The sequence below is a fragment of the Ascaphus truei genome, chromosome 12 (assembly GCF_040206685.1).
Source record: "Ascaphus truei isolate aAscTru1 chromosome 12, aAscTru1.hap1, whole genome shotgun sequence".
NCBI lineage: Eukaryota > Metazoa > Chordata > Amphibia > Anura > Ascaphidae > Ascaphus > Ascaphus truei.
The window spans coordinates 18,589,160-18,614,236 of NC_134494.1; the positions used below are offsets into that span (position 1 = coordinate 18,589,160).

At 44.2% G+C, this 25,077-nt stretch overlaps 1 protein-coding gene across 2 annotated transcripts in view; it reads left to right on the forward strand.

The window, feature by feature from the left end:
* Window positions 1-25,077, forward strand: part of MUC2 (mucin 2, oligomeric mucus/gel-forming) — a 63,167-nt gene that overhangs the window by 1,857 nt on the left and 36,233 nt on the right. For both annotated transcript variants that reach the window (XM_075566857.1, XM_075566858.1), the window contains exons 3-22: window positions 8,076-8,190; window positions 8,784-8,874; window positions 9,881-9,996; window positions 12,188-12,404; window positions 13,190-13,315; window positions 14,181-14,298; window positions 14,744-14,882; window positions 15,334-15,444; window positions 15,530-15,599; window positions 16,637-16,774; window positions 17,008-17,172; window positions 17,674-17,768; window positions 18,739-18,865; window positions 20,148-20,403; window positions 21,605-21,651; window positions 22,079-22,179; window positions 22,573-22,724; window positions 23,571-23,709; window positions 24,251-24,361; window positions 24,720-24,899. In XM_075566857.1, the coding sequence (XP_075422972.1) occupies window positions 8,076-8,190; window positions 8,784-8,874; window positions 9,881-9,996; window positions 12,188-12,404; window positions 13,190-13,315; window positions 14,181-14,298; window positions 14,744-14,882; window positions 15,334-15,444; window positions 15,530-15,599; window positions 16,637-16,774; window positions 17,008-17,172; window positions 17,674-17,768; window positions 18,739-18,865; window positions 20,148-20,403; window positions 21,605-21,651; window positions 22,079-22,179; window positions 22,573-22,724; window positions 23,571-23,709; window positions 24,251-24,361; window positions 24,720-24,899 (2,614 nt within the window). The remainder of the gene's footprint in view (window positions 1-8,075; window positions 8,191-8,783; window positions 8,875-9,880; window positions 9,997-12,187; window positions 12,405-13,189; window positions 13,316-14,180; window positions 14,299-14,743; window positions 14,883-15,333; window positions 15,445-15,529; window positions 15,600-16,636; window positions 16,775-17,007; window positions 17,173-17,673; window positions 17,769-18,738; window positions 18,866-20,147; window positions 20,404-21,604; window positions 21,652-22,078; window positions 22,180-22,572; window positions 22,725-23,570; window positions 23,710-24,250; window positions 24,362-24,719; window positions 24,900-25,077) is intronic.

The following is a 25,077-nucleotide window of genomic DNA, read 5'->3' on the forward strand; positions in this document are numbered from 1 at the left end:
AAAGTAGAAATAATGTTTCACACGTCTCATCCATGCATCTAACCTCCCTCTAAAGTTGTTACCCCACTGATAACTCTAACCTCCTCCCAGAGTTTGTGTCAACTGCCGCGCTCCCACCTCCTCCCACAGTTTGAGGTTCTAACAGCCCCCTCACTGCCAAATCAACAACATTCTTACCTCCACCTTGTATATATCTGGCATGGGATGAGGTAAGCGAGAGAGAGAGAGAGTTTTCAACAAGATCAGGGAAACCATGTTAAGATTGTCCCCTCTCCTTCTGCAAACCCCTTTTTCTTGGCACCACATGATGCCCCATGTCCACCTGGACAGTTCAAGAATATTACCCTTTTAGAAACCATCCTTTCCTTGCCCTTTTCCATCCTAATCACCAAACAGACTAATATTACAGTAAATTATTTTTGCAAGGCCTCTTAAAATGGCCGCCATTCTGATATTTCAGGGGGAAAAAATTCACCATTCCGATCCGGTCCATTAAATCAGAAAAACCAATCTGTTAGACCAACTGTTAAATGCCTGAGTGCTTTCACTTGACTGCAAATAGAATATAGTTTGCTAGATGGGAGCCTATGGACCAAGAGTCACAAATGTAATTGTTGGTGTAAAATTGACACGGAAAAATCCCAAATGAAATTGCGCTTCTGTACGTCTACTGTATGTACTAACCATTTTTATCCCCTAATGTGCGCCTTAATCGGGGAAAATGGGTTAGTCAAGCATAGTGGCGCACAGAAAGGGGATGGGCATGACAGATCTAAATGGTATGTTCTAAAACAAAATGGCCGTCAAAACAATTGTTTAACCTGCATCATATTGGTACCCCAGGCTGAACCTAGAGTTAATCCTAAAAAGTTTGTTTGCTGTATATTATTAGCGCAGAATGAAGTTGCTGTGTACATAAAATGTATTTGACGCAGCACAGACTTTTCATTATATAGGTTATCAAAATGTATTATTTTCACGCTCTTATAAATAATATGACACGAATGAGTGATGTTTACCAATACTATCTATACATACAAAAAGACACAATTGTGTTTCCATTTAAACGGCATTAATTAAGCATTCAACATGACGCAGGGTGTCACAACCTCATTTCTAACAACGAACTGTGTGTAAGAAGTCACATAATGACCTTCATGCATACGGCGCTCATTTAATGAAGCTTTGTGCTTACCCAGAATCCCTGGGTGCAGTGGAAGCAATGTTTGCTAAACAATAATGGGGTAAGACAGGGTTGCAGACCTGTCTGAAACATGCAAATGCTCCACAAGTGGGTATTTTTATTTGCTGTACACTGTACGGAGGATGTTTTTTGGCACTTTTTTTTATCCACCATAACTTTTTTAATGTCTGGTTATACTGCCACCATATACAATGTTAGCACACCAAAAATAACATCAAATACGATCTTAGTACAGGCGTAACCAACTCCAGTCCTCAGGGGCCACCAACAGGTCAGGTTTTCAGGATATCCCTGCGTCAGCACAGGTGGCTCAATCCGTGGCTCAGTTGAAGACTGCACCACCTGTGCTGAAGCAGGGATATCCTGAAAACCTGACCTGTTGGTGGCCCTTGAGGACTGGAGTTGGCTACCCTCTGCCCTAGTGCATTGGCCCCTTTAAGTGTGCACGAGGAAAAGTCTCCTTGAAGTGAATTCCTAAAAGTTGCCAATTGTGGGATTGCAGGGATTGAACCCCTTTCTCTGCCACATGGCCCGGAGTAAAATACATTGCAGGATGCTTTGGCAGCCAAGAGGTTTAAGCTGTTTCCAGCCTTAAAATAACTATTGTTTTCCCAGGCAACCTGAGCTGTTACTGAAACTGACCCTCTGCATAACTTGTTCCCTTTATCATCTGGATTATCTTGTTCCCAGGGCTCAGAAATCCTATATTGTTCTCCTCTTTTCTAATAAGGTGCATGCAAGTGAGCATGGTGCTAGTGTAAAGCAACATGGCCCATATGTAAGTGGTACTGTGCTGTAGGACACCTTCCAGCGGTGGGAGGTGTAACTTCTGGCTCATGTCTGATGGCGTAGCGCTGCTTAATTAATATGGCCCCATATGCTGAAGCCTGACACGTACTCACCTCCTATTCCACATAATGGTAACATACTGTGTAATTACGGGTTACATACTGTGTGTAATTACTGATGCATCACCGTTGATTAACCGAAATGAAAGTTGTTGCATCATAAACTGTGCATTCATTACCCCGCTTCTCACCATACTGAATAGAGTATTTATCAATGAGGGAGTCTCACTTTCTGTAAAGCTGTCCCATTCATTAGGAGTGAGGTTTATTCATTGGAGAGCAGTTACTTACTAATGTGGAGTTTCACTCATTGGGAGGCAAATGTAATACTTTTTGTAATACCTTACATAGCGCTGACAGCATGCGTGCCGTACATAGAATTTTGCAGACAAGAATCCCGGTCCCATAGAGATTATTTCAGTGCCTGAGTCATAATCAAGGTCAGAAGGAGCTGACACCGGGGTTTGAACTAGGCTCCTCCGCTTTAAGGTCGTCAGACTCAGTATCTTTATTCACTGAGCCACTCCTTCAGTCGTCAGATAACTGTGCATCTCATTGGGAGATAGTCTGCTATATTGGAAGGCAATCTCTGTTATTTGCACCAACTATCACACATATGATGGATTCTCACTCTTAGGGGGGGCTATTCGTTAAACTGTGATGGTGCAGCTCGAGGCCCAATCTCACGGACTTTCATTGAAGTCAGTGTGCAGTAGTGCCCCGATCGACACTATTGCAGTTTAATGAACCCTGGGATCCAGAGTGTCTCCATACAAATGACATTGTTGCAGTAACGTTAGAACACCCGCCTGCCTTATTTGGCTCTTCGGATCTTGCTAGCAGCTGTCCCCTTGTACTCTGCTCTAGAGTTTGTATAAGGAGTTCCCAGGGGTGTGGTGTATTGGGTAAAGCAATTACAGTGGACTTAATCTATGCCCCACCAAGCCGTCTATGTGTCTTGGAGCATATGGCAAGTACTGTACTCTGAGTAGGAAGCCTATCGAATCAAGAAACTACTCATCAAGCCATAAATATGTTATAGCAATTCTACATCCTGTTTGCTATTAAAAGATCATCCAACCCCTTAATTTTGCTGTAGAGAGGTTAAAGTAATCTAGTCCAAATATATATATATTACTAGCTGAGAGCCCCGGCGTTGCCCGGGATGTTTGTGGTGTGGGTGTGGCATTTGGGTGAGGAGTGGTCAACGCGGCCCATGTGCGGTGGTAGTGCTGCTGTGGCTGTACTGATGGTGATTGTATCGGTGTGCTGAGTTTGGAGGGTTTGGTGCTGATGTGGGGGTGCGGATGTGGGGGTGCGGATGTGGGTGTGCCGATGGGGGAGGTGCAAAGGTGCCGATGTGTGGGTGCTGATGGTGTTGATGGGGGCTGGGAATGGCGGGGAGCCGAGAATGCCAGTGTGCTGGGGGGGCATGGGATAGCGGTGTGCTGATGTGGTTTTGCTGGGGATAGTGTGTGTGTGTATACGTGTGTGTGTATACACACGTGTGTGTGTATACACGTGTGTGTGTATACATGTTTGTGTGTGTGTATACATGTTTGTGTGTATACATTGTATGTGTGTGTGTGTGTGTGTATACATGTGTACGTGTGTGTGTGTGTGTGTACGTGTGTGTATACACATGTGTGTGTATACACATGTGTGTATAGACGTGTATACACATGTGTGTGTAGACATTGTGTGTATGTATATATTGTGTGTGTGTGTGTATACATGTGTACGTGTGTGTATACACATGTGTATACACATGTGTGTATACATAGTATGTGTGTGTGTGTGTGTGTGTACATGTGTGTGTGTGTGTACATTTGTGTGTGTATACATGTTTGTGTGTGTGTATACATGTTTGTGTGTGTGTGTACATTTGTGTGTGTATACATGTTTGTGTGTGTGTATACATGTTTGTGTGTGTGTATACGTGTGTGTATACATGTGTGTGTATACACGTGTGTGTGTGTGTGTGTGTGTATACATGTGTGTGTGTATACATGTGTGTGTGTATACATTATGTGTATGTATACGTGTGTGTGTATGTGTACATGTGCGTGTGTGTATGTCTCCATGTGTGTGTATACACATGTGTATATACACATGTGTATACACGTGTGTATACACGTGTGTATACACGTGTGTATACATGTTTGTGTGTATACATAGTATGTGTGTGTGTGTGTGTATACATGTGTGTGTGTACATGTTTGTGTGTGTATACACGTGTGTATGTGTGTGTGTGTGTATACATGTGTGTGTGTATACATGTGTGTGTGTATACATGTGTGTGTGTATACATTATGTGTATGTATACATGTGTGTGTGTGTGTACGTGTGTGTATGTGTACATGTGCGTGTGTGTATGTCTCCATGTGTGTGTGTATGTCTCCATGTGTGTGTGTACGTGTACATGTGTGTGAGTATACGTGTACATGTGTGTGTGTGTACGTGTACATGTGTGTGTGTGTCTACGTGTACATGTGTGTGTGTCTACGTGCGTGTGTATACGTGTGTGTGTGTCTACGTGTGTGTGTGTATACGTGTGTGTGCGTGTGTGTGTGTGTCTACGTGTGTGTGTGTGTCTACGTGTGTGTGTGTGTGTGTACGTGCGTGTGTGTACGTGTGTGTGCGTGTGTCTACGTCTGTGTGTGTGTCTACGTGTGTGTGTGTACACGTGTGTCTACGTGTGTGTTTGTACGTGTGTGTGTGTTTGTACGTGTGTGTGTGTGTGTGTATACGTGTGTGTATGTGTGTGTGTGTGTAAACGTGTGTGTGTGTATACGTGTGTGTCTGTGTGTATACGTGTGTGTCTGTGTGTATACGTGTGTGTCTGTGTGTATACGTGTGTGTGTGTGTGTATAGGTGTGTGTGTGTGTGTGTATAGGTGTGTGTCTGTGTGTATAGGTGTGTCTGTGTGTCTACGTGTTTGTTTGTGTCTACGTGTGTCTACGTGTGTCTGTGTGTCTACGTGTGCCTGTGTGTATACGTGTGTGTGTGTGTATACGTGTGTCTGTATAGGTGTGTGTGTGTGTGTGTGTGTGCGTGTGTGTCTGTCTACATGTGTGTGTGTGTCTACATGTGTGTGTGTCTACATGTGTGTGTCTGTGGACGTGTGTGTGTGCCTACATGTGTGTGTGTGCGTGTGTGTGTGTGTGTGCCTACATGTGTGTGTGTGCGCCTACATGTGTGTGTGTGTGTGTGGTCTCTGTGTGTGTGTGTGTCTCTGTGTATGTGTATGTATATATATATATATATATATATATATATATATATATATATATATATATGTGTGTGTGTGTGTGTGTGTGTGTATGTATGGAGGGTTGAGGCTGGCAATGAAGGAATGGGGGGGTGTGGGGGGAGAGCTGCTTACCTTGCAGTCGGCAGCATGTTCCTCGAGGTGAGGCCTCCTGCAGGGCGGGAGCCCCCCCGCTGCCTCCGGCTCGAGGTGAGGCCTCCTGCAGGGCGGGAGCCCCCCCGCTGCCTCCGGCTCGAGGTGAGGCCTCCTGCAGGGCGGGAGCCCCCCCCGCTGCCTCCGGCTCGAGGTGAGGCCTCCTGCAGGGCGGGAGCCCCCCCGCTGCCTCCGGCTCGAGGTGAGGCCTCCTGCAGGGCGGGAGGCGGGAGCCCCCCCGGCTCGAGGTGAGGCCTCCTGCAGGGCGGGAGCCCCCCCGCTGCCCACCGGCTCGAGGTGAAGCCTCCTGCAGGGCGGGAGCCCCCCCGCTGCCCTCCGGCTCGAGGTGAGGCCTCCTGCAGGGCGGGAGCCCCCCCGCTGCCCTCCGGCTCGAGGTGAGGCCTCCTGCAGGGCGGGAGCCCCCCCGCTGCCCCCCGGCTCGAGGTGAGGCCTCCTGCAGGGCGGGAGCCCCCCCGCTGCCCTCCGGCTCGAGGTGAGGCCTCCTGCAGGGCGGGAGCCCCCCCGCTGCCCTCCGGCTCGAGGTGAGGCCTCCTGCAGGGCGGGAGCCCCCCCGCTGCCCTCCGGCTCGAGGTGAGGCGGCGGTGCCGAGGAGCGTTGCAGGCGGCGCCGGGTAGGCTGGTCTTTGCTGTGAGGGGGGTGGGAGAGGTGAGCCGGTGCCGAGGAGCGTGCGGCGAGGCCCGTGGGTATGCTGCCTCACCCATCCGGCCGCTCCCACGTGGATGTGAGGCGGGAGGCAGCGTGTTGTGGCCGCTCCCCCGCGTGTGTCCCGGGCGCTCGCTCCGCTCCCCCGCTGACTGTAGCGGCGCCGGGGTGTGAGCTTGGGGGGGGGGTGTGAGCTTGGGGGGGGGTGAGGTGTGTGTGAGCTTGGGGGGGGGGGGGCGTGTGTGTGTGTGTGTGTGTGTGTGTGTGTGTGTGTGTGTGTGTGTGTGTGTGTGTGTGTGTGTGTGTGTGTGTGTGTGTGTGTGTGTGTGTGTGTGTGTGTGTGTGTGTGTGTGTGTGTGTGTGTGTGTGTGTTTTTTTTTTTTGTTTTTTTTTTTTTTTTTTTTGTGGACCTTTGGCCCGTCACTCCGCCTCAGGCCAATGCGAGGTGTGGGGGGCGGGCCAAGGGGGTGGTGTGAGTGTGTGAGGCCAATGAGAGGTGTGCGGGGGCGGGCGGCCCATGGGACCAATGAGATTGCCGCTAGGGACACCGGACATCCAGCAGGCAGGCATGCATGCATGCATGCAGGCAGGCAGGCAGGCAAACATACAGTGCTTTCACTAATATAGTATAAGATAATTAATATACTGTATATACATATATTTGTACATGACATGTTTCACCCTGCTTACACACATCGATGTGCGATCCTGCTGTTTTATTAAGAAATACTGATGTAACAAGGAGTTTTTGCAGAGATTTTGAAACACATTGCCATTATTATTATTTTGTAAACACTGCTTTTCAGCGTACGTGTATTCAATACAGATGTACACTTGGCCTGCTGTTTTGCTTCTAAAAAAATGTGGGTTTTCGGTTTTGTCCAAAGCCAACTTTGCATGGTGTAATATTATTATTTTTTTTAAAATAAATATTAATGACATCATAGAATTACAATAAAAACACATTTGCATTACCAGAAAGCAGGAATGACCAAAGATCAATCTTTTACAATTCAAGAACAACATGTATTAAAAAAAAAAAAATCACACAATTCATTATCTTATCAAAAAGACTTTAAAGTTATAAAAAAAAAAAATATTTGGTTTCTAAAAATCATTAAGGTTTTTTACTTGTGTATTTGGTTTTAATAATAATTATAATAATAATAGCATGTTCTTGTATAGTGCTGCTACTTTTACATAGTGCTTTACAGAGACATTTTGCAGGCACAGGTTCCTGCCCCGTGGAGCTTACAATCTATGGTTTTGGTGCATGAGGCACAGGGAGATAAGGTGACTTGCCCAAGGTCACAAGGAGCTGATGCTGGGAATTGAACCAGGTTCCCCTGTTTCAAACTCAGTGCCAGAGTCAGTGTCTTTACTCACTGAGCCGCTCCTTCTCTGGTTTTGGCTTTGGAGTGTAAGGTTCTGGTAGGTTCTGATTTCGCATATCCTGGGTTTGGCTAATGTCTTGTATTTAATGCAGCTTTGCAACCATTAGCAAGACCCTAACAAGAGTGTAAGGCAGGGGTGGCCACCTCCCCAAGATATCCCTGCTTCGGCACAGGTGGCTCAATGAGCCACTTGTGCTGAAGCAGGGATATGCTAAAAACCTGAACTGTTGGTGGCCCTGGAGGACTGGCGTTGGTCACCCCTGGTGTAAGGTGTATAATCTGTCATCTTTCTAATTGTGCTTTATCACAGTAAGTATAAGCTCCTGGGCCAAAAGCTGCTTAACAAATACCTCATTATTCTGAAACAACAAGGTAGTAGCATAGTGGTAAGAACACTGTCTGTGAAGTGGGTGAGCACCGTTTGAATCTCAGGAGCTATATAGCGGCGTTCATTGATAGTAGTAAATGCTGGGTGACAATGCCTCCTAGTATGAGTGTAATGCGATTGTTTGCCTTGATACACAGACCCGCTTGTGTTTACTGCCTTTATATGTATTTCCCAGTGCTAAGACCCCTTACTACAGCTTTGGTGTCCTCATCCACAAGAATGACGCCTACATTAAGTTGTATGCGAAGGCAGGTCTGATCCTCATGTGGAACCGAGAAGATGCTGTTATGGTGAGCACCCCCTATTACATTCTCTGTGTGACTGTCCCTTGATAACCATATCAGATAGCTTGCTGTACCTAGGGATCATGCCGGGAGCATGTTCCACATACTGTGGAGGTAACCCACTGGATATATTGCTCCCATGGCAGGGGGACACAGTGACAGACAGAAAGGGATTACTGCCCACTGAGTCTGTCCCACAGCGGGGTGACTGTGACACAGATAAGAGACCAGTGATTCATTAAGTATGTCCATTCCACTGCAGGATGACATAGAACGCACCTATAGCCCATTACGTCTATTACACCAACTGCTGGGTACCACAGAGCCACAGAAAGCTACAGTATGAAGACTGTGTCTCACTTCTTACCGGGTGACACAATGAAAGAAGGGACCCATCAACAAATAAAGACATACATACAACAATATTCTTCAAAACAGAGTTAACACAGTAACGCATGCACTAGGGATCCATCCCATAAAGTTTGCCTCTTCCACCAACTGGTGACTCCGTGACAAATGAGCCCCCTGAAACTGCCCCTTCCACATCATGTGATATTACCCTTAGTGGTATGAGCTCTGTGTCTTTTCCTCCTGCACAGCTGGAGCTGGATTCCAAGTTTAACAACCAGACATGTGGCTTGTGCGGGGATTACAATGGCGTGCCTATCTACAATGAATTCCTCTCTGGAGGTAAGTGTCCTTCCAGGGCCATGACCTCAAGAGATGTTTTTTTTGCATTAACATGACAATAAAAGAATGTATGGAATAAATATTAACATCAGCAAAGGGGCTAACATCAACATTTCAAGGTCATCTTGGCACCAGTTGTGTCTATGACAGGTACGGAAAGAGATTATGGGAGCTATGTATCAACACAATGTTTGTTTAGATGAATGTCACACGGGACACGTATATTGTTCAGCTATCTTACATCCGAGACAGATTTCTAAACTAGAACCGGATTTTATGACACGGGTTGATGGGAGAAAAAGTGAGGCACAGTCCGATAATGCTCATTACAGACTGTGCATCATGTAACCCTTTCCTGACCCCTCTTTTTGTTACTCCCCAAATTGCCAACCAATGACCATTGGGGAAAAAATTGGAACAAAGACCTCGATACAGTGATGCATATTGAGGCAAAATGAAAAGGACACTTTTTGCCCCAACTTTGTTACAAAATTACCATAGTGCCCCTAAAAAGTAGCATTTTATGTTTGGGAAGGTAATTAATTTACTTGCAGATACAGTAGATACCGAGGAACACCTTATTGCGATGTTACTAATGGAAGGACCATTAATTGCTCTGTACAGAGTGCAGACAAGCAAACTTTCAGGCCTGTGTTTACTAAGCAGTCTTCTGCTCTAAAACACCTTCCAGCGCTAAGACACACCTCACAGCCCATTCAAGGCAATAGGCTGTAAGATGTCTTCCAGAGCTGGAAGGTGTCTTATGAAATATGAGCCTTTGTCCTGCAAGCAATTATCTTGCACAAAAAGCTTGCAATCCAGTATTAAGTGCACAGAGCACAAAGAGATACATGGGGTTAGGTACAAATAAACTTGTTAAACAAGTCAATTATTTCTTGATTCTTGGAAACTTGATTGTCCACGTTGATGGTGAATGAACACATTCTTTCCCAGCAGGGCTAGGCAGCTATACTCTGATCTACAGTATTACCTTTTTCACATTCAGATATTCTGCTCAACCCTGTGGCCTTTGGGAACCTGCAGAATGTCCATGATCCAAATGATCACTGCACAGATCCGGACGAGACCCAGATAGCAGAGACTTCACATTGCTCTCAATACGTGAGTTACTTCATCCTATCTAAGGGCATTTTTAGCATAGTATGAGAAATGCTGTAGATAACCTAATCTGATAGGATAGTGACAATGAAATCATCAGAAATACTGTAGGTATATTATTATTATTATTATTATTATTATTATTATTATGGAGGAGGAGTAGCCATACCAGTCTGGGATTAATAACTTCCAAGCATGAGCAAGGCTGAGCCATTGCACCTGAGCTACGTCTGCCTGTTAATATTCAGGCATTTTCCCACATTGTTGCTGGCCTAAATAGAGATTACCAGCCACCCCTTCCCCTCCTTCACTGACACTACCAGCCATCCCTTCCCCTCCTTCCCTGACACTATCAGCCACCCCCTCCCCTCCTTCCCTGACACTATCAGCCACCCCTTCCCCTCCTTCACTGACACTACCAGTCATCCCTTCCCCTCCTTCACTGACACTACCAGCCATCCCTTCCCCTCCTTCCCTGACACTATCAGCCACCCCTTCCCCTCCTTCCCTGACACTATCAGCCACCCCTTCCCCTCCTTCACTGACACTACCAGCCATCCCTTCCCCTCCTTCCCTGACACTATCAGCCACCCCTTCCCCTCCTTCACTGACACTACCAGTCATCCCTTCCCCTCCTTCCCTGACACTATCAGCCACCCCTTCCCCTCCTTCCCTGACACTATCAGCCACCCCTTCCCCTCCTTCACTGACACTACCAGTCATCCCTTCCCCTCCTTCCCTGACACTATCAGCCACCCCTTCCCCTCCTTCCCTGACACTATCAGCCATCCCTTCCCCTCCTTCACTGACACTATCAGCCATCCCTTCCCCTCCTTCCCTGACACTATCAGCCACCCCTTCCCCTCCTTCCCTGACACTATCAGCCACCCCTTCCCCTCCTTCCCTGACACTACCAGTCATCCCTTCCCCTCCTTCCCTGACACTATCAGCCACCCCTTCCCCTCCTTCCCTGACACTATCAGCCACCCCTTCCCCTCCTTCACTGACACTACCAGCCATCCCTTCCCCTCCTTCCCTGACACTATCAGCCACCCCTTCCCCTCCTTCCCTGACACTATCAGCCACCCCTTCCCCTCCTTCACTGACACTATCAGCCACCCCTTCCCCTCCTTCACTGACACTACCAGCCATTCCTTCCCCTCCTTCACTAATAGTACTGTACCAGCCATCCTTTCCCCTCCTTCACTGACACTACCAGCCACCCCCTTCCCTTCCTTCACTAATAGTACTGTACCAGCCATCCTTTCCCCTCCTTCACTGACACTACCAGCCACCCCCTTCCCTTCCTTCACTAATAGTACTGTACCAGCCATCCTTTCCCCTCCTTCACTGACACTACCAGCCACCCCCTTCCCTTCCTTCACTAATACTACCAGCCATCCCTTCCCCTCCTTCACTAATACTACCAGCCATCCTTTCTCCTCCTTCACTGACACTACCAGGCATCCCTTCCCCTGCTTCATTGACACTCTGTTAGTCTTAGTATATGTCGACTAAGGTGTGCACAAAAGTAGTTCATGAAATCCTTCTCCAATGTCCACTATTCATTGCAAAGCATTTGCGACCATATTATTTCCGAAGAAGAGCTACTTTATATGACACTTTCTGTGCTGGAAGACACTTTATGGGTCATAAGGGGGCATATCTACTAATCAGTGCTACTCCATAAGGAACTCTACCTTCTGTACCGGGAGGACACCTAACAGCCAATTCACATGAAAAGGATAAAAATGGCCATATTTACTAAGCAATGCTGGGAGATGTCTTATGAAGGACAGCACTAATTTATAAATATAGCCCTTTATGCACCAATACTCATTATTTTGCTGTGTAGTACAATATTTTTAATATTGGTGCAAATGTATAAATGCATAAAAGGGCTTAGTTTTGTTATGCAGTGTATTGCATATATTGTGATTTGTAAGAAAAAATACATAGAGATACTCAGTGTCATTATATAGTACAGCAAGTTCATTTTCCTGTGGGTGAAAGTGTAGAGTGCGCCATGCTCATCGTTAGGAAAGTGGGATCACAAACTCATTAGCGTTATGATAAATTGTTTAGAGTCACTCCTTATCCCCACGCAGAGTGTTCTTTTTCAGGGGGCACACAGTTTTGCCACCAAAAATGAAATGGTCAGTAACATTGAGGTTTGGTTTCTTTGCATCTCCAGCGCTCGGTGTGTGAGCAGCACCTGGGACACGCTGCACTCTCAGACTGCCACTCCCTCCTGAAGCTTGAGTTTTACATCCTTGCCTGCATGCTGGACATGTGCTCATGTGGCGGTTCAAAAGACCCTTTCTGCCTCTGCAGCACCATCTCAGAGTATTCCAGGCAGTGCTCCCATGCAGGGGGGCGCCCAGGGGAGTGGAGAAGTGACAACTTCTGTCGTAAGCATCCTCTCCACATACTTATACAGTAACTTGCATCTTTGTGTGTCTCTCTATCCAACTTTCTAAGACATATCTAAACGATGTATCATTTTTCTACTCTGAAAGGTGATTAAAGGTGCTTCAGCCCAATGCAAGTCATAGGAACATTCATCATTTTCACTCCTTGTCCTCTTCCATCTGTGCATTATACACTTAGGGCCATATTTGAAAAGCAGTGGTAAGCCATAAGGTACCCTACAGCCCATTCTCGTGAAGCCCCACTTAGTAAATATGGCTCAGCACTGCTAAGCCCCGTCAAGTCCCACTTAGTAATTATGGCGTCTAATGCCTTTAAAGAGCTTTGATGCATCAACATAGAACTTCTGGCTTTCAAGGGAATACTTCTAATGAGAAATATGCCCCTTACTACCCACCTCTAGTGCTTTCTCATTCCGACAAACACTAACAGAGCAACCCAGGTGGTTAAAAGGGCATCTTGTTGGTTCCCTCTGGGGCTAGATGGTAGTAGATTGGATAGAACACAAACCAGCTTGGAAGATTTATGTGTGGCCTCTATAAATTCTACCTTGGAGAAATAGCTTTGTGGGATTGGAATTGTATAGTACGTATGAGTATGCAATGAATCGCTGAATGATGTTGCCTTTTCAAGAGGATAGGCCAAACTTCTTTCCTCCCCTAATTCAAACTTCTGCTTCAAGGTCAGAGCTTAAACTCCTTCATCCTTATCTGCATGTAAAATGACGCAGAGTCAAAGATATGACTTCCCTGATGGTTTTTTCCAGCTAAGCAGTGTCCAGAGAACATGATTTACAGAGAGAGTGGCTCCCCATGCATGAGCACGTGCTCCCACCTGGAGATACGCAGCCTGTGTGAGGAACATTACATGGATGGCTGCTTCTGTCCTGAGGGTAAGTCCTGTGTCAATTCAAACTGGCTGCAGTAACATACGTAATAGCTGAAAAACAGGGCAAACATGGTATGTTCAGGGGTAAATATTGAGAATCCATAATGTCAAGAACAAGGAGATGTTGGTGTAAAAAGAAGCACTCTGTAGCAACATGGAGACAGAAGTCACTTATAGCCTTTTGGTCTGTGCCTCTCTACGTTGATACAAAAACATTAGGGACTTATGTCCTATTGAGTCTGTCCCTCATACTACCACTACATAATGTACATATAAAGAAGAGACATAAGGTCAATTATATTTCTCCTCAAAGTAAAGGGTTAAATATAACTACAAAGATAGATATGATCAATAGTCCCTCATGTCTGTACATCCAAAAAAGACACTAAGGCATAAGAGTGTGTGTAGACCTTCCTACTAATAGAAGATGAAACAATGGCAGAAGAGACCTTCAGTCTATTTAGTCTGTCCTACCAAAATTGACCAAGGATTGGGAGCCGGAAACATGTTAGAGTACCTCTACAGCGTCATGTGAACCCTGTTTGTCTTGTTCCTCAATAAAGAAGCTTATTTTTATTGCACTTGATTCAGCCACCGTCGCATCTTTTTTCTATATGCACCTCAAAGCATTGCACTGCCTGCACGTCCCCTCCAGGGATACACCCCCCCCCCCATTTTGTGATTAGTAAACTGTGTATTTACTATCAAATATGCACCTTCACCAGGAGGGATTGTAAGATCCTAACACATAACTGCCACAATTATATGCCATTTAATCCACCTTACATACAGTACTGTATGTAGAAAATGACGGTATTATTCAGGAGAATGACAAGTGACCAGTGATCTTTTCATTTGGTTTTCCTCAGGTACTGTGCTGGATGACCGCACTGGAAGCGGCTGTGTGCCGGTAACCAAGTGTCACTGCAAACATCGTGGGACACTGTATGCCCCGGGGCAAAAGATTCAAAATGATTGCGATGAATGGTAAGCATGCGATATGGGTAATGTCATCAATGTATCCTTCAAGACTTTTGCAGACACAGAGATAGTTAAATGTCCTAATATTTTTCAATACCAAATCGTTCAGCAGTTTTGTACTATAGAAATAGATTTATGTAATTATTGTTACAACATAAACTTTTTGAAGAATCAGAAAAATGACGGCACTGTGAATTTTCTTAGAATGGCATTGTAACAATGATAAGAGAACATGATAGATGGCTGAGTGATTTCAGCATATCCCATCTCCTGTATGTCTTGCAAAGAGGGAAAGTGCCTTATAAAAAGTTTCAGCACTCACATAGCCATGTTCCTTTATGTACCCTGGATACACCTGTCCTGTAAACATAAATCCATAAGAGGGCACCAAAGATGGTTAGGGGTTTCAGAGGATCAGTAGAAGGTCCAGAATTGCTTCTCTCTATTCCAGCCTCTGCGACTCGGGGAGATGGACCTGCACGAACCACCCCTGCCCTGGTGTTTGTTCCATTGAGGGAGGGGCTCACTTCTCCTCGTTTGACGGGAAGAAGTACACATTCCATGGAGACTGCTACTATGTACTGTCTAAGGCAAGTCCCACTCCTGCAATGAAATTGGTTCGTAGCCAAAAATGTAATTGATATAATGTACATACACGATTAAACCCTGCAATCTGATTGGTTCGTAGTCATGCATTCCAATTGTTTAATTTACAGCGAGGATTAGGCACTGCCATTTAATTGACTCCCTGCCTCTGTAATGGTTCTCCCCATTTTAGAAGGTGAGGGGTCAAGGATATTGGGGTAGCAGCATGGCTGGAAGTGCATAGAGAGTTATATAGTATAACCCTTTAGATGTCAGGGTTAGTTGTTCCTGTATTGCGTTGGATGTCAGAGTCTATGCTTAGAGTTGTAGATTTGAGGTACATGGTAAACCAGAATTGTGGATTGTTGTCTCAAACCAAATGCATATCTAATGCATGCATGGGATTTAACCTTGCAATCTGGTGCTGATAACGACTGTTGCCTCTTCTCATTGTAGGATCGGAGAAATGAGTCCCATATTATCCTGGGAGAGCTGGCCCCGTGTACTTCTTTTGAGAGAGAGACCTGTCTTAAGACCATTGTGCTACTCATAGACAACAAGAAAAATGTGAGTGGAACACAGCTGGTGAGAGGGAACCTCTAGGGGTCAGCATATGCAGGCATATAACTCTGATGCTTCCTAATTCCTGCAGGTGGTGGCCTTCAAAGCAGATGGAACTGTGTTACTGAATGAGCTGAGAGTGAATCTGCCTCATGTCACAGGTAAGATCTTCCACACCAAGATCTGCGCTGGTTAGAATCTTGACCCATCATTTCAAAAGCCAGCGCCTTAACCATAAGGGTACTTCTCTTGTGTACACAAGCTTGTGAGTTCAGCTCTATCCCCAGCCTTCTGCAAGCTAATTTTCTTCATTGTACGCTAGATATTAGATTGTAAGCTTTTCAGGTCACTCTCTGTTTAACTTTGTGTAAAACAGATTCTTTGTTTAATAATAACATATTACTATTACAAGTGTGTATCCATAGAGGTGAAGGCGCACAGCAAGGAGAGTGGGTCAAGAAGCGAATTTAAAAATAGTCTTTATTGATCCATAAAAGAGGAATGGAGGAGGGTTTTTTGCACCTCCAGTCCTCTTTTATGGATCAATAAATACTATTTTTAAATTTGTTTTTTGACCCACTCTCCTTGCTGTGCGCCTTCACCTCTATGGATACAGATTTGGAATTACAAGCTAAGTTGCAGCACGCTTCATACACCATTTCTATTGGGGATGCTCCAGCGATGTGAGTAAGAGACTTTATTCCATGCAAATGACATGCAATGTGGTGCTATAGTGTTCCAGGGCCCATCCCAATGAGGTTCTGCGCAGGTGGTTGCTCCTTTGCTCAGTTCCTTCAGGGAATTAGGACACCACACCGCAGAATTCATCATCATATCATTACCCTTATGGTGTTTTTGGACTCTCATTTACAATTGTGTACTTACAGCAGACCCGGCATTGGAGCGCAGGTTCCACACAAAGAATTCTACTATTATAAGTGGGTTCACATGGGTATAGCACAAACCTTTAAGGTTATAACTGCACCCCATAGTGGATGCTAAACATGCATGACAACTTGTATTGAGTCATTTTGGGGTAGATTTGTTTATAGGTTCCAAGCCTTGAGGTCAAATATTGTTTTGGGATCTGGTAAGTAGGACTGTATTATAAGCCATATGTTTTATCACAGATGGCACCAAACAACGCATGATGTTGTCCTAGAGACTAAAACTCCACTTCTGTTCCCCCCACCCCCAGCAACTTTCTCCATCCTGCAGCCCTCCGACTCTTACATCATTGTAGAGGCTACCTTTGGCCTTCAAATGCAGATCCAGCTGTTGCCCATGATGCAGCTGTATATCACCATGGAGAAGTCTGCCAGAAATCACCTTCAAGGTGGGTTAATAATGCAGTTAAGGGACAGAGGGGAGGGAATACCATGAATGTCAAGTTCATGTAATAGCAAAGACATTGCTACAGAAGAGGGTCGCCCATCAGATCATGGTGTGAGACCACCAAAAAAGTGACTCACATTAAATTAAAGATCCTGGATAAATACAGTATGTCTGTTTTCAACCTCACCTACTATGAAACTACTATGTAAAATACTTCCATTTGCCGGTGTATAGGTCTTTGTGGGAACTTCAACTCATTGGAAGGAGATGACTTTAAAACATCTGGAGGTCTTGTGGAGGCAACAGCATCGGCCTTCGCCAACACCTGGAAAGCCCAGCCCAGCTGCCACGACAAATCAGACTGGCTGGAAGACCCATGCAGCCTCAGCATTGAGAGCAGTAAGGCTTCAATGCACCGAACCATGGCAGTGCCTAATGTATAAGCCACATTCAAATATCAAAGGCCACAAACTTGCCTCGTGCCCTAATAATGTTTTATACTTATTCACCACTGTACTCTCATTGATACTTCAGTCCATTGTTTCCTCTTCTCCCTAATTCATTGCCGCTCTCTCAAACCTTTCCCTATCCTCCATTCATCTCTAGTTTACTGTTGATCTTCTCACCTTTTTCTTTCCATTTATTCTCTCCATCTTCACTTATCCCTCCCTTTCCTCTTGTCTCTTCATCTTTCCTTTCTCATGTCTTTAAAATCTCTGCTTAAATTGTCTCACTCCCTTTTCTTCTTTCTGTCATCTCTTTGCTTCTCTGCTCACGTTCTCTCTTTCTACTATCTTTTCCTTGCGTTTATTTTTAATTGTTATTATTTTTTGTTCTCTCCACGTTTTCTTATGTTTATTTATTTTTTATCTTCACTGCTTTTCTCTTTTTCTAACTTAGAACATTATGCGGAATATTGGTGTTCTTCACTGGAAAATAAGGAAACTCCCTTTGCCAAATGCCATTCTGCTGTAGACCCAGCAGAGTATGCTAAGGTAATGCTTTTTTAATTTAGTAATAAATGCCTTTATTAAACCTGCAGACCAAGCAAAATCCTACATGTGTTTAAAAAAAAAAAAATCAGTTGTATACTATGAGAAAATACTTATATCATTTAAAAAAAACAAACAAACAACTGTAGATTACATTTTTAATGTATAACAAAGTAACATGCAGTTTTTGTTTCTATAGCAACCATTTACAAAGTCACATCCCCTTCCTCTTCTGAAACAGGCTCTGGCACACACCTTTTGAGCCCTGCCCTCTCTCTAGCAGTGCACCAATACTACAGTAGTGCCTACAGGATTCCAATTTAAGAAGCACCAGATGTGCTATGTACTGTCCCGGCCAGCTTTAAGCTAATGCGGCTGCCTGCGCGGCTTAAAAACAGCTCTGGACGGCGCATGGAAATCTTTGGCCTTTTTTGGCTGGTTTTCCCGCGCCCCTGGCGCTTTCAATAATAAGCGCCATTAGCGCTTATCTATTGAAGCGGCCGCCGCGTGGGAAACTCCGTTTTAAACGGAGAAAAACCCCCGCTGTCAGCCCGCGATACACCCGGCAAGCTTTAGAATAAAGCTGGCCAGGACAGTATGAGCTGCAGTGCTGTTAAAACTGGTTATAAATGAGAAGTGCAAAAAAAACATGAAAACACTGCCCCATGCCCCGTCACAGCAGCAAGTGCATCCACCCCTCCCCTGGGGGGAAGAGATCACTCCATGAGCTATTCATTCACACTGATTAAGTGACATGACCTACTGAGATGGGTCTACTGTGATGTGGTTGTAGGCTTAAGATATTTTGGCCAAAGTATTGAAATTACGAAAGAATACAGATAACATACATGTCAATGTACTAAATTATTTGTCATATTGGATGTAGCACGTGGGCCCCTTTTCTCTCTTGTTGTCCCTAAATGAAAGGTAAGAAAAGTCCCAGAATAATGTCAGTGTTTTCCCCTTCCCACAGAGGTGTAAGTACGACGCGTGTAACTGTAAGAACAGCGAGGCCTGCATGTGCGCGGCTGTCTCCTCCTACGCCAGGGCCTGCACTGATAAAGGAATCATTTTGTGGGGCTGGAGAAACGGCATCTGCGGTAAGAACCGGGATAACCAGATCAGCTGCTCATTTCCTGCATCTGCTGTATGTGGCTCATTTAATAGGTTAATAGGTTTCGGTGAACAAAAGGGATTTGTTGTGCATGATTATGCTATCTTTGACCACAAGTAAGACCTCCCAATCGGAAAGGGACAATTGGGCACGGCCGTTTCGGCCCTGGGGTAGATGTTGCGTCTAGGATTATTCGTGTTAGGATGAAGGGTTAAGGTTTTTCGGGTGAGTGTTTATGATTTTTAAGGTAAGGGGTTAAACAGGAAATCCTAACCGCGTTTTTTCTTCATTTTTATTAATACAGAATTGAAGCAGGGGGTCTTCGGGCTGAACACCATTAATTTCAGCTCCGGGAAACCCCTGCTTACGGAGGCACTAACCTCCATAGTGGGTGCCATTAGCCACTCAATGGTTCATGTTATGGCTGCTTTTCAAAGCTGTGATGTCATGGCTTCCTATTGGCCCATGTGACGAGGGAGCTTTAAACTGCAGAAAACTGCGGAGATACCGTCAGCCCCTTTGGAGGCAAGTATCTCCGGAAGTAGGTGGTCCTCTGAGCTGAAATTAACAGGGTTCAGCTCCGGAGACCCCTGCCTCAAACTTTAATAACAAAAATGAAAAGAAAAAACCTGGTGTGGATTGCTCCTTTAAGGTCAGGGTTTTTAGGGTAAGGGGTTAAGGTCAGGAGTTTTAGGGTAAGGGGTTAGGGGATACATTACCTGCACTGACGAACTGTCCTGCTGACCAAATGTCCTGGCGGTGAAACGGCTAATTGTCCTAGACGCCTACCAATAACCTGTGGTGATGTGTTTTGTTACAAGTTCAGAATACCACTACACAAAAATAATAATAAAAAAAAACAAAACACAATATAACAACGACGCCTGCTAGATCTGTATACATTTTAACCATTTGTGAATTGTATCTAATGAGCTTTTCAGCCTTCTTCAAAAGGATTCTGTTTTTCCTTTATGTAAAGTACCACTAGCTTTTTAATGGCACTTTTGGCTTTGCGTATAACTGGTGCCCAGAAGAATGTCTTGTTACTTGAAAAGTTCATTGTTGAGAGCCTTGTATAGAAAGACGTACGGGACTAAATTTCCCCTACTTAAGGGCAGACAACACCCTTCACATGAATCAGGAGGCAGCTACATTTAATTTATGTAGTAATCTACAGTATGGAACTGGCACTCAAATGAAAATCTAAACCCAATGTCTCTACTACTGTATGTGTCTAAATTTGTTCTCTTGCCTCTTTCTCCTCACAGACAAGGGCATTACCTCCTGCCCATCCTCCCAGATCTATCTTTACAACCTAACCACATGCCAGTCCACCTGCCGCTCCCTAGCAGAAGGCGAGAAAGTCTGTGGCAGCGAGTTTACTCCTGTGGATGGCTGTGGGTGCCCGGCCGGAGAATACCTAGATGAGAAAGACCAGTGTGTGCCCAAATCCAAGTGTTCGTGCTACCACCGTGGCATGTACTTTAACCCAGGGGAAGTCATCAACAAACAGGACGAGCGATGGTAGGTGTGGGTAGAGCCTGGAGCCCCTCAGCCATGCCACTGAAGATAATTAAACAAATATAATATATAGGCATTTCACATTTAAAAAAAAAAGATATTCCTGAACAAGGAGTCACAATCGGAGACTAAGGAAATAAGATCAGGGGAGACATGGGAAGGTCATTCTGCACTAAATGGGAGGTTGGAGGAACATCCTGGTAGGGAAGGGCGATGTGATGAATACAGAATATAGATTTAAAAGACTTGAGATAAATACAGGGAACTCAAAGGGGTTTTGAAATATACTGTACTGTAGGCTCAAACTGTAGATCTTTGAGGGTCTATGTCATTTTCAACAAAGGACAAGAAGCCCCAATGCTACAGTATGACAAATTATATAGTTAACTACTTATCTGTCTTTCTTCTTATAAGTGATGGTCATTTACTGTAGTAAATTTCTTTGGCCAAAGTATTTTAAGCCTGTGACCACGCCAAGGTATTCCATTTTTACAGGTCCTAACTCTGTGTGTAAACGCTCTCTCTACCTCTGTGAATGACCAGCCTATTAACACTTCTTCCCTTATCCAAGAGGTAAATGAGAACATTTATAGATCGTGTTATGACATGTAAAAATGGGTTTCTTGGCTTTTCTTTTATACATTAGGTCACAAACTTAGTATCACTCCTTATGGCATATATATATATATATATATATATATATATATATATATATATACAGCTCAACCCCGTTATAGCGCGATCCGTTACAACGCGGATCCGCATATAACGCGATGCAAGCGTGGCTCCCAATTTTTTTATTTATGAATACTTTACAACACGATTATTGGTATCTTAAATAATTATTGTACAATGCATACAATTGTACATTCTTTCTAACGCGATCCGCTTATAGCGCCACGTGATTCTTTGGACCCCAAGCACAGCGTTATAAGGGGGTTGAGCTGTATGTATATATATATATGGTGTAATGGGTTTGAGTTCTGTGCTTGCAGGGATTGTGTGTGTCAGTAAATACAACAAATCTCATTCATAGCTGAATCTATAGGATACGATAAATGTATATATGGAATACTACAGGAGTACTGAAACATTGGTTGACAGGCAAGTCAAATGCAGCCAGCAAAGTCGTTTCAATGTGTATGCTGATGGGGATCCAATTGAAGTAAGATCCTAATGATGCATTTCATTCTTTTGTCAACAGTTATTGCCATAATGGAAAGCTGCTGTGCACCCCTCACGCCAATGAAAGTAAGTGAGAAACCCAAGTCCTAAAAAAACAAACTCATTCAACCTCTTCACCATGTTTTCTTTTAAGACAGATACTGTATGATATACAATTTATTTTCTCGAGCATTCACTGACCTCACATACATTCAGAGTGGATACCCCAGTCAGAAGACATTGTGATGTACAGTATATACTGATGTACCTTGTATCTTTTTAGTGTGCTGTGATTTGTCATGAAGTCCATTCATGTTGTAAGTTCTTTTAGTAAAGCAACTAATAAAGGCAGGTCTTATGTGCTGATTTAGTAAAGCAACTAACCAAGGCAGGTCTTCTGTGCTGATTTTGTGCAATGGTTACCGTCTTTTCTGAAGACTCTTGAGACTGCACATTACCACTTGCCATTTCATATATAGCTTCCATCCTCATCTCTTGCAATGTCTCTTTACAGCTTGTACCCACGGGAAGATCTACTTTGACTGCAACAAGATCCAGTCGGGAACTTTAAAAACTCTGGTGCAAAGGAGCTGCCAGACTCTAAGTGTCGAATATGTACGTTCACCTCCTCTTTTGTCCACACGGGAAACAAACAATGCCCCTCCCTTTAAGAGTGTGGGAAGTTAAACCATATCCATTTGCAGTGTTCGACAAACCTATACATTTGCTCCTATTGGCCCAAGCAGCACACGTTTGGTACTAGGTGGCGAGTAGATTTTTTTGTTGGGCGAGTAGATTTTTTGGTGATTTGTCGACCACTGTCCATTTGCATATTCATTCTAATAATCTTTAGATCTCCAGAATTCATGGTATATTATATTTAAAGGTTTTGAGCACTTTGGGAGGGACATGAGGAATAGATGTGGCCTTCTATGTAATCTCTCCTTTTATTTTTGCTCTTTTCGTCTTCATCAGCCTAATCTCCTTAACTTCACTCTTTCATTGCAGTTCCAGACAGAGTGTATCTCGGGATGCGTGTGTCCCAATGGTTTGCTGGATGATGGAAGAGGTGGCTGTGTCCATGAAGATAGTTGTCCTTGTGTTCACAATGAAGATCTCTTTTCTCATGGATCTCAGATTAAGGTGGATTGCAATACATGGTGAGCTCATTTTCTGCTGCATAAAATACAAATAACACATCATGGGAAGAAGTGCTTTCAGACATAAAAGTGACATTTAGGAAAAGGAGTCCCTGCCCTGAAGAGCTTACAATCTAATTGGTAAGTATGAGGAACATACAGAGACAGTAGGAGTATGTTCTGATAAGTGCATCTGCTAGAGGCCAAGCTTTATTTATGAGGTGTATAGTATCAATCATGGAGCTACTCATATGCTTCATTAAGGAGGTGTGTTTTAAGATGGGTCTTAAAGGTGGATAGGGAGGGTGCTAGTTGGATATTGAGGGGAAGGGCAATGTGGGGGAGTCAGTTAGAAAGGCTTAAGGTGGGAGTGAGCTTAGACACAAAAGGGGTAGAGAGAAGACATCATTGAGCGGAGCGCAAGAGTCGGGATGGTGTATAACGAGAAATTAGGGCTGAGATGTAAGGAGATCAGAAGAGTGTAAAGCTTTAAAAGTGAGGAGGAGAATTGAGTGTGAGATACGGGATTTGATAGGAAGCCAGGAGAGGGATTTCAGCAGGGGAGACGCTGAGACAAAGACTTCTCTGTAGACTTAAGTTATGCACCATCTGATTACTCAAAGCTGGTTGGCGCCTGCCTGTCCTTTAAGGTGTAATCCATTTTCATGACAAATCTCACCCTCATACATGAGTTGAAAGCAAACAACTTAAATGAGAGACAGTAATACTTCCTATTACATTGCAAATTGATTTAGTCATTAGCCATCTTGAAAAAATAACATTGTACATTAGCAGAGTAATAGATAGTTATCATGATGGGGAGATTGACGTATGTATTAACTTTGTGTATTTTGTCTCTATCTGCAGCTCGTGCCAGAGAGGGCGGTGGACATGCACCAACGCTGTGTGTTATGGGACATGTACTGTCTATGGGAACGGTCACTATATCACCTTTGATGACCGACACTATGACTATGACGGAAATTGTGAATATGTGGCTGCACAGGTAAGAATTTCAAGAGGTGTGATGTCTCAGGAAAAGTATCTGGGGCCACAGCTACAGTTTCAGTGCCTTATTCATTAAGCTATGATACTATCGGTCATGACACGAACTCGAGAAAACTGTCATTCACTTTTGGGGAGAAGAATGTTTGTCGGCTTCCCCTCCCCAAACGCTTTTCTTGGTTTGTAATTATGAAGCCATCCTAGCCAAACATATAAATATAAGTGAGCGACATACTGTGCCTGAATCCAGTGTTACCAGGGTAAAGGAAAACATATTCATCTTTCACAATATTCACGTAATAAAAACAGTTACTTTAAGGGTAGCAGAATCTTTCTAAAGTAGTTACTTACACAAATAATTTGATCATTATTTTTTATTTCCCACTGAGTTGACACTGCCCCCTTAATAGGAAGCCATGACGATGCCTGGCTACGTTTAATGTTAAGTTGTATTGTGTTGTGTCTAAATCCAGCATTGTTACAGATTTCCATGGTCTTCCCTGTTAAATGGGTCTCAATCAGTGTATTCATTTATTTCCCAGGACTACTGCGGGCCAAACCATTCAGATGGCAATTTCAGTGTCATCACAGAGAACATCCCATGTGGCACCACTGGAGTTACATGCTCCAAAGCCATCAAGGTCTTTCTAGGGGTATGTATTTAGTAATATAGCACTTTTGGAGAACTTGCTCCTGGTGATGTTGACCTAATATAGAAGGGTATGTGATAATAGAATTGAGGTTTATCTTTAGTTATAGAGAGACAATGATGACAGCTTCCTAGTGACTATGTATATAATTCCAATGAGTACCCACTGATCCCAGAGAGAAGCCTCCTATTGATCATACAGATGATAATGACACCCCACTGATCCCACGACAGAGCCTCCTTCTAACTCTTAGAGAATCATGATGATACCTCAGTGACCCTTGACAGGAACTTAGTTCTGACCATAGAATAAATGTGAATGAAATCTGACCTCAGAGATGAGCATTTTATTGACGTTTCAGAGTACAGAACTGAAATTAGCAGACAAGCACCTGGTAGAAATTCAAGGGGATGTTGAGAAACGTGTTCAGTATCTGACCCGTGAGGTGGGCATCTACCTAGTCATTGAAGCCAGCAACGGTGTCCTTGTGATTTGGGACAAGAAAACCACCATATTCATCAAGTTGTCACCTGCATACAAGGTGAGAAAACAGGCGAGGGGATTATGGGGAGGAGCTAGGCCCAACACAAAACTATGTTTATCCAAGAGACAGGTAGCATAAGGGTTGAATTATTGTAAAAAAAACCGATACTAGTAGAAGAGCTAGTACAATCTATTTTTGGGTGACATACACATGGAATATATTGACTTCCTGTAGG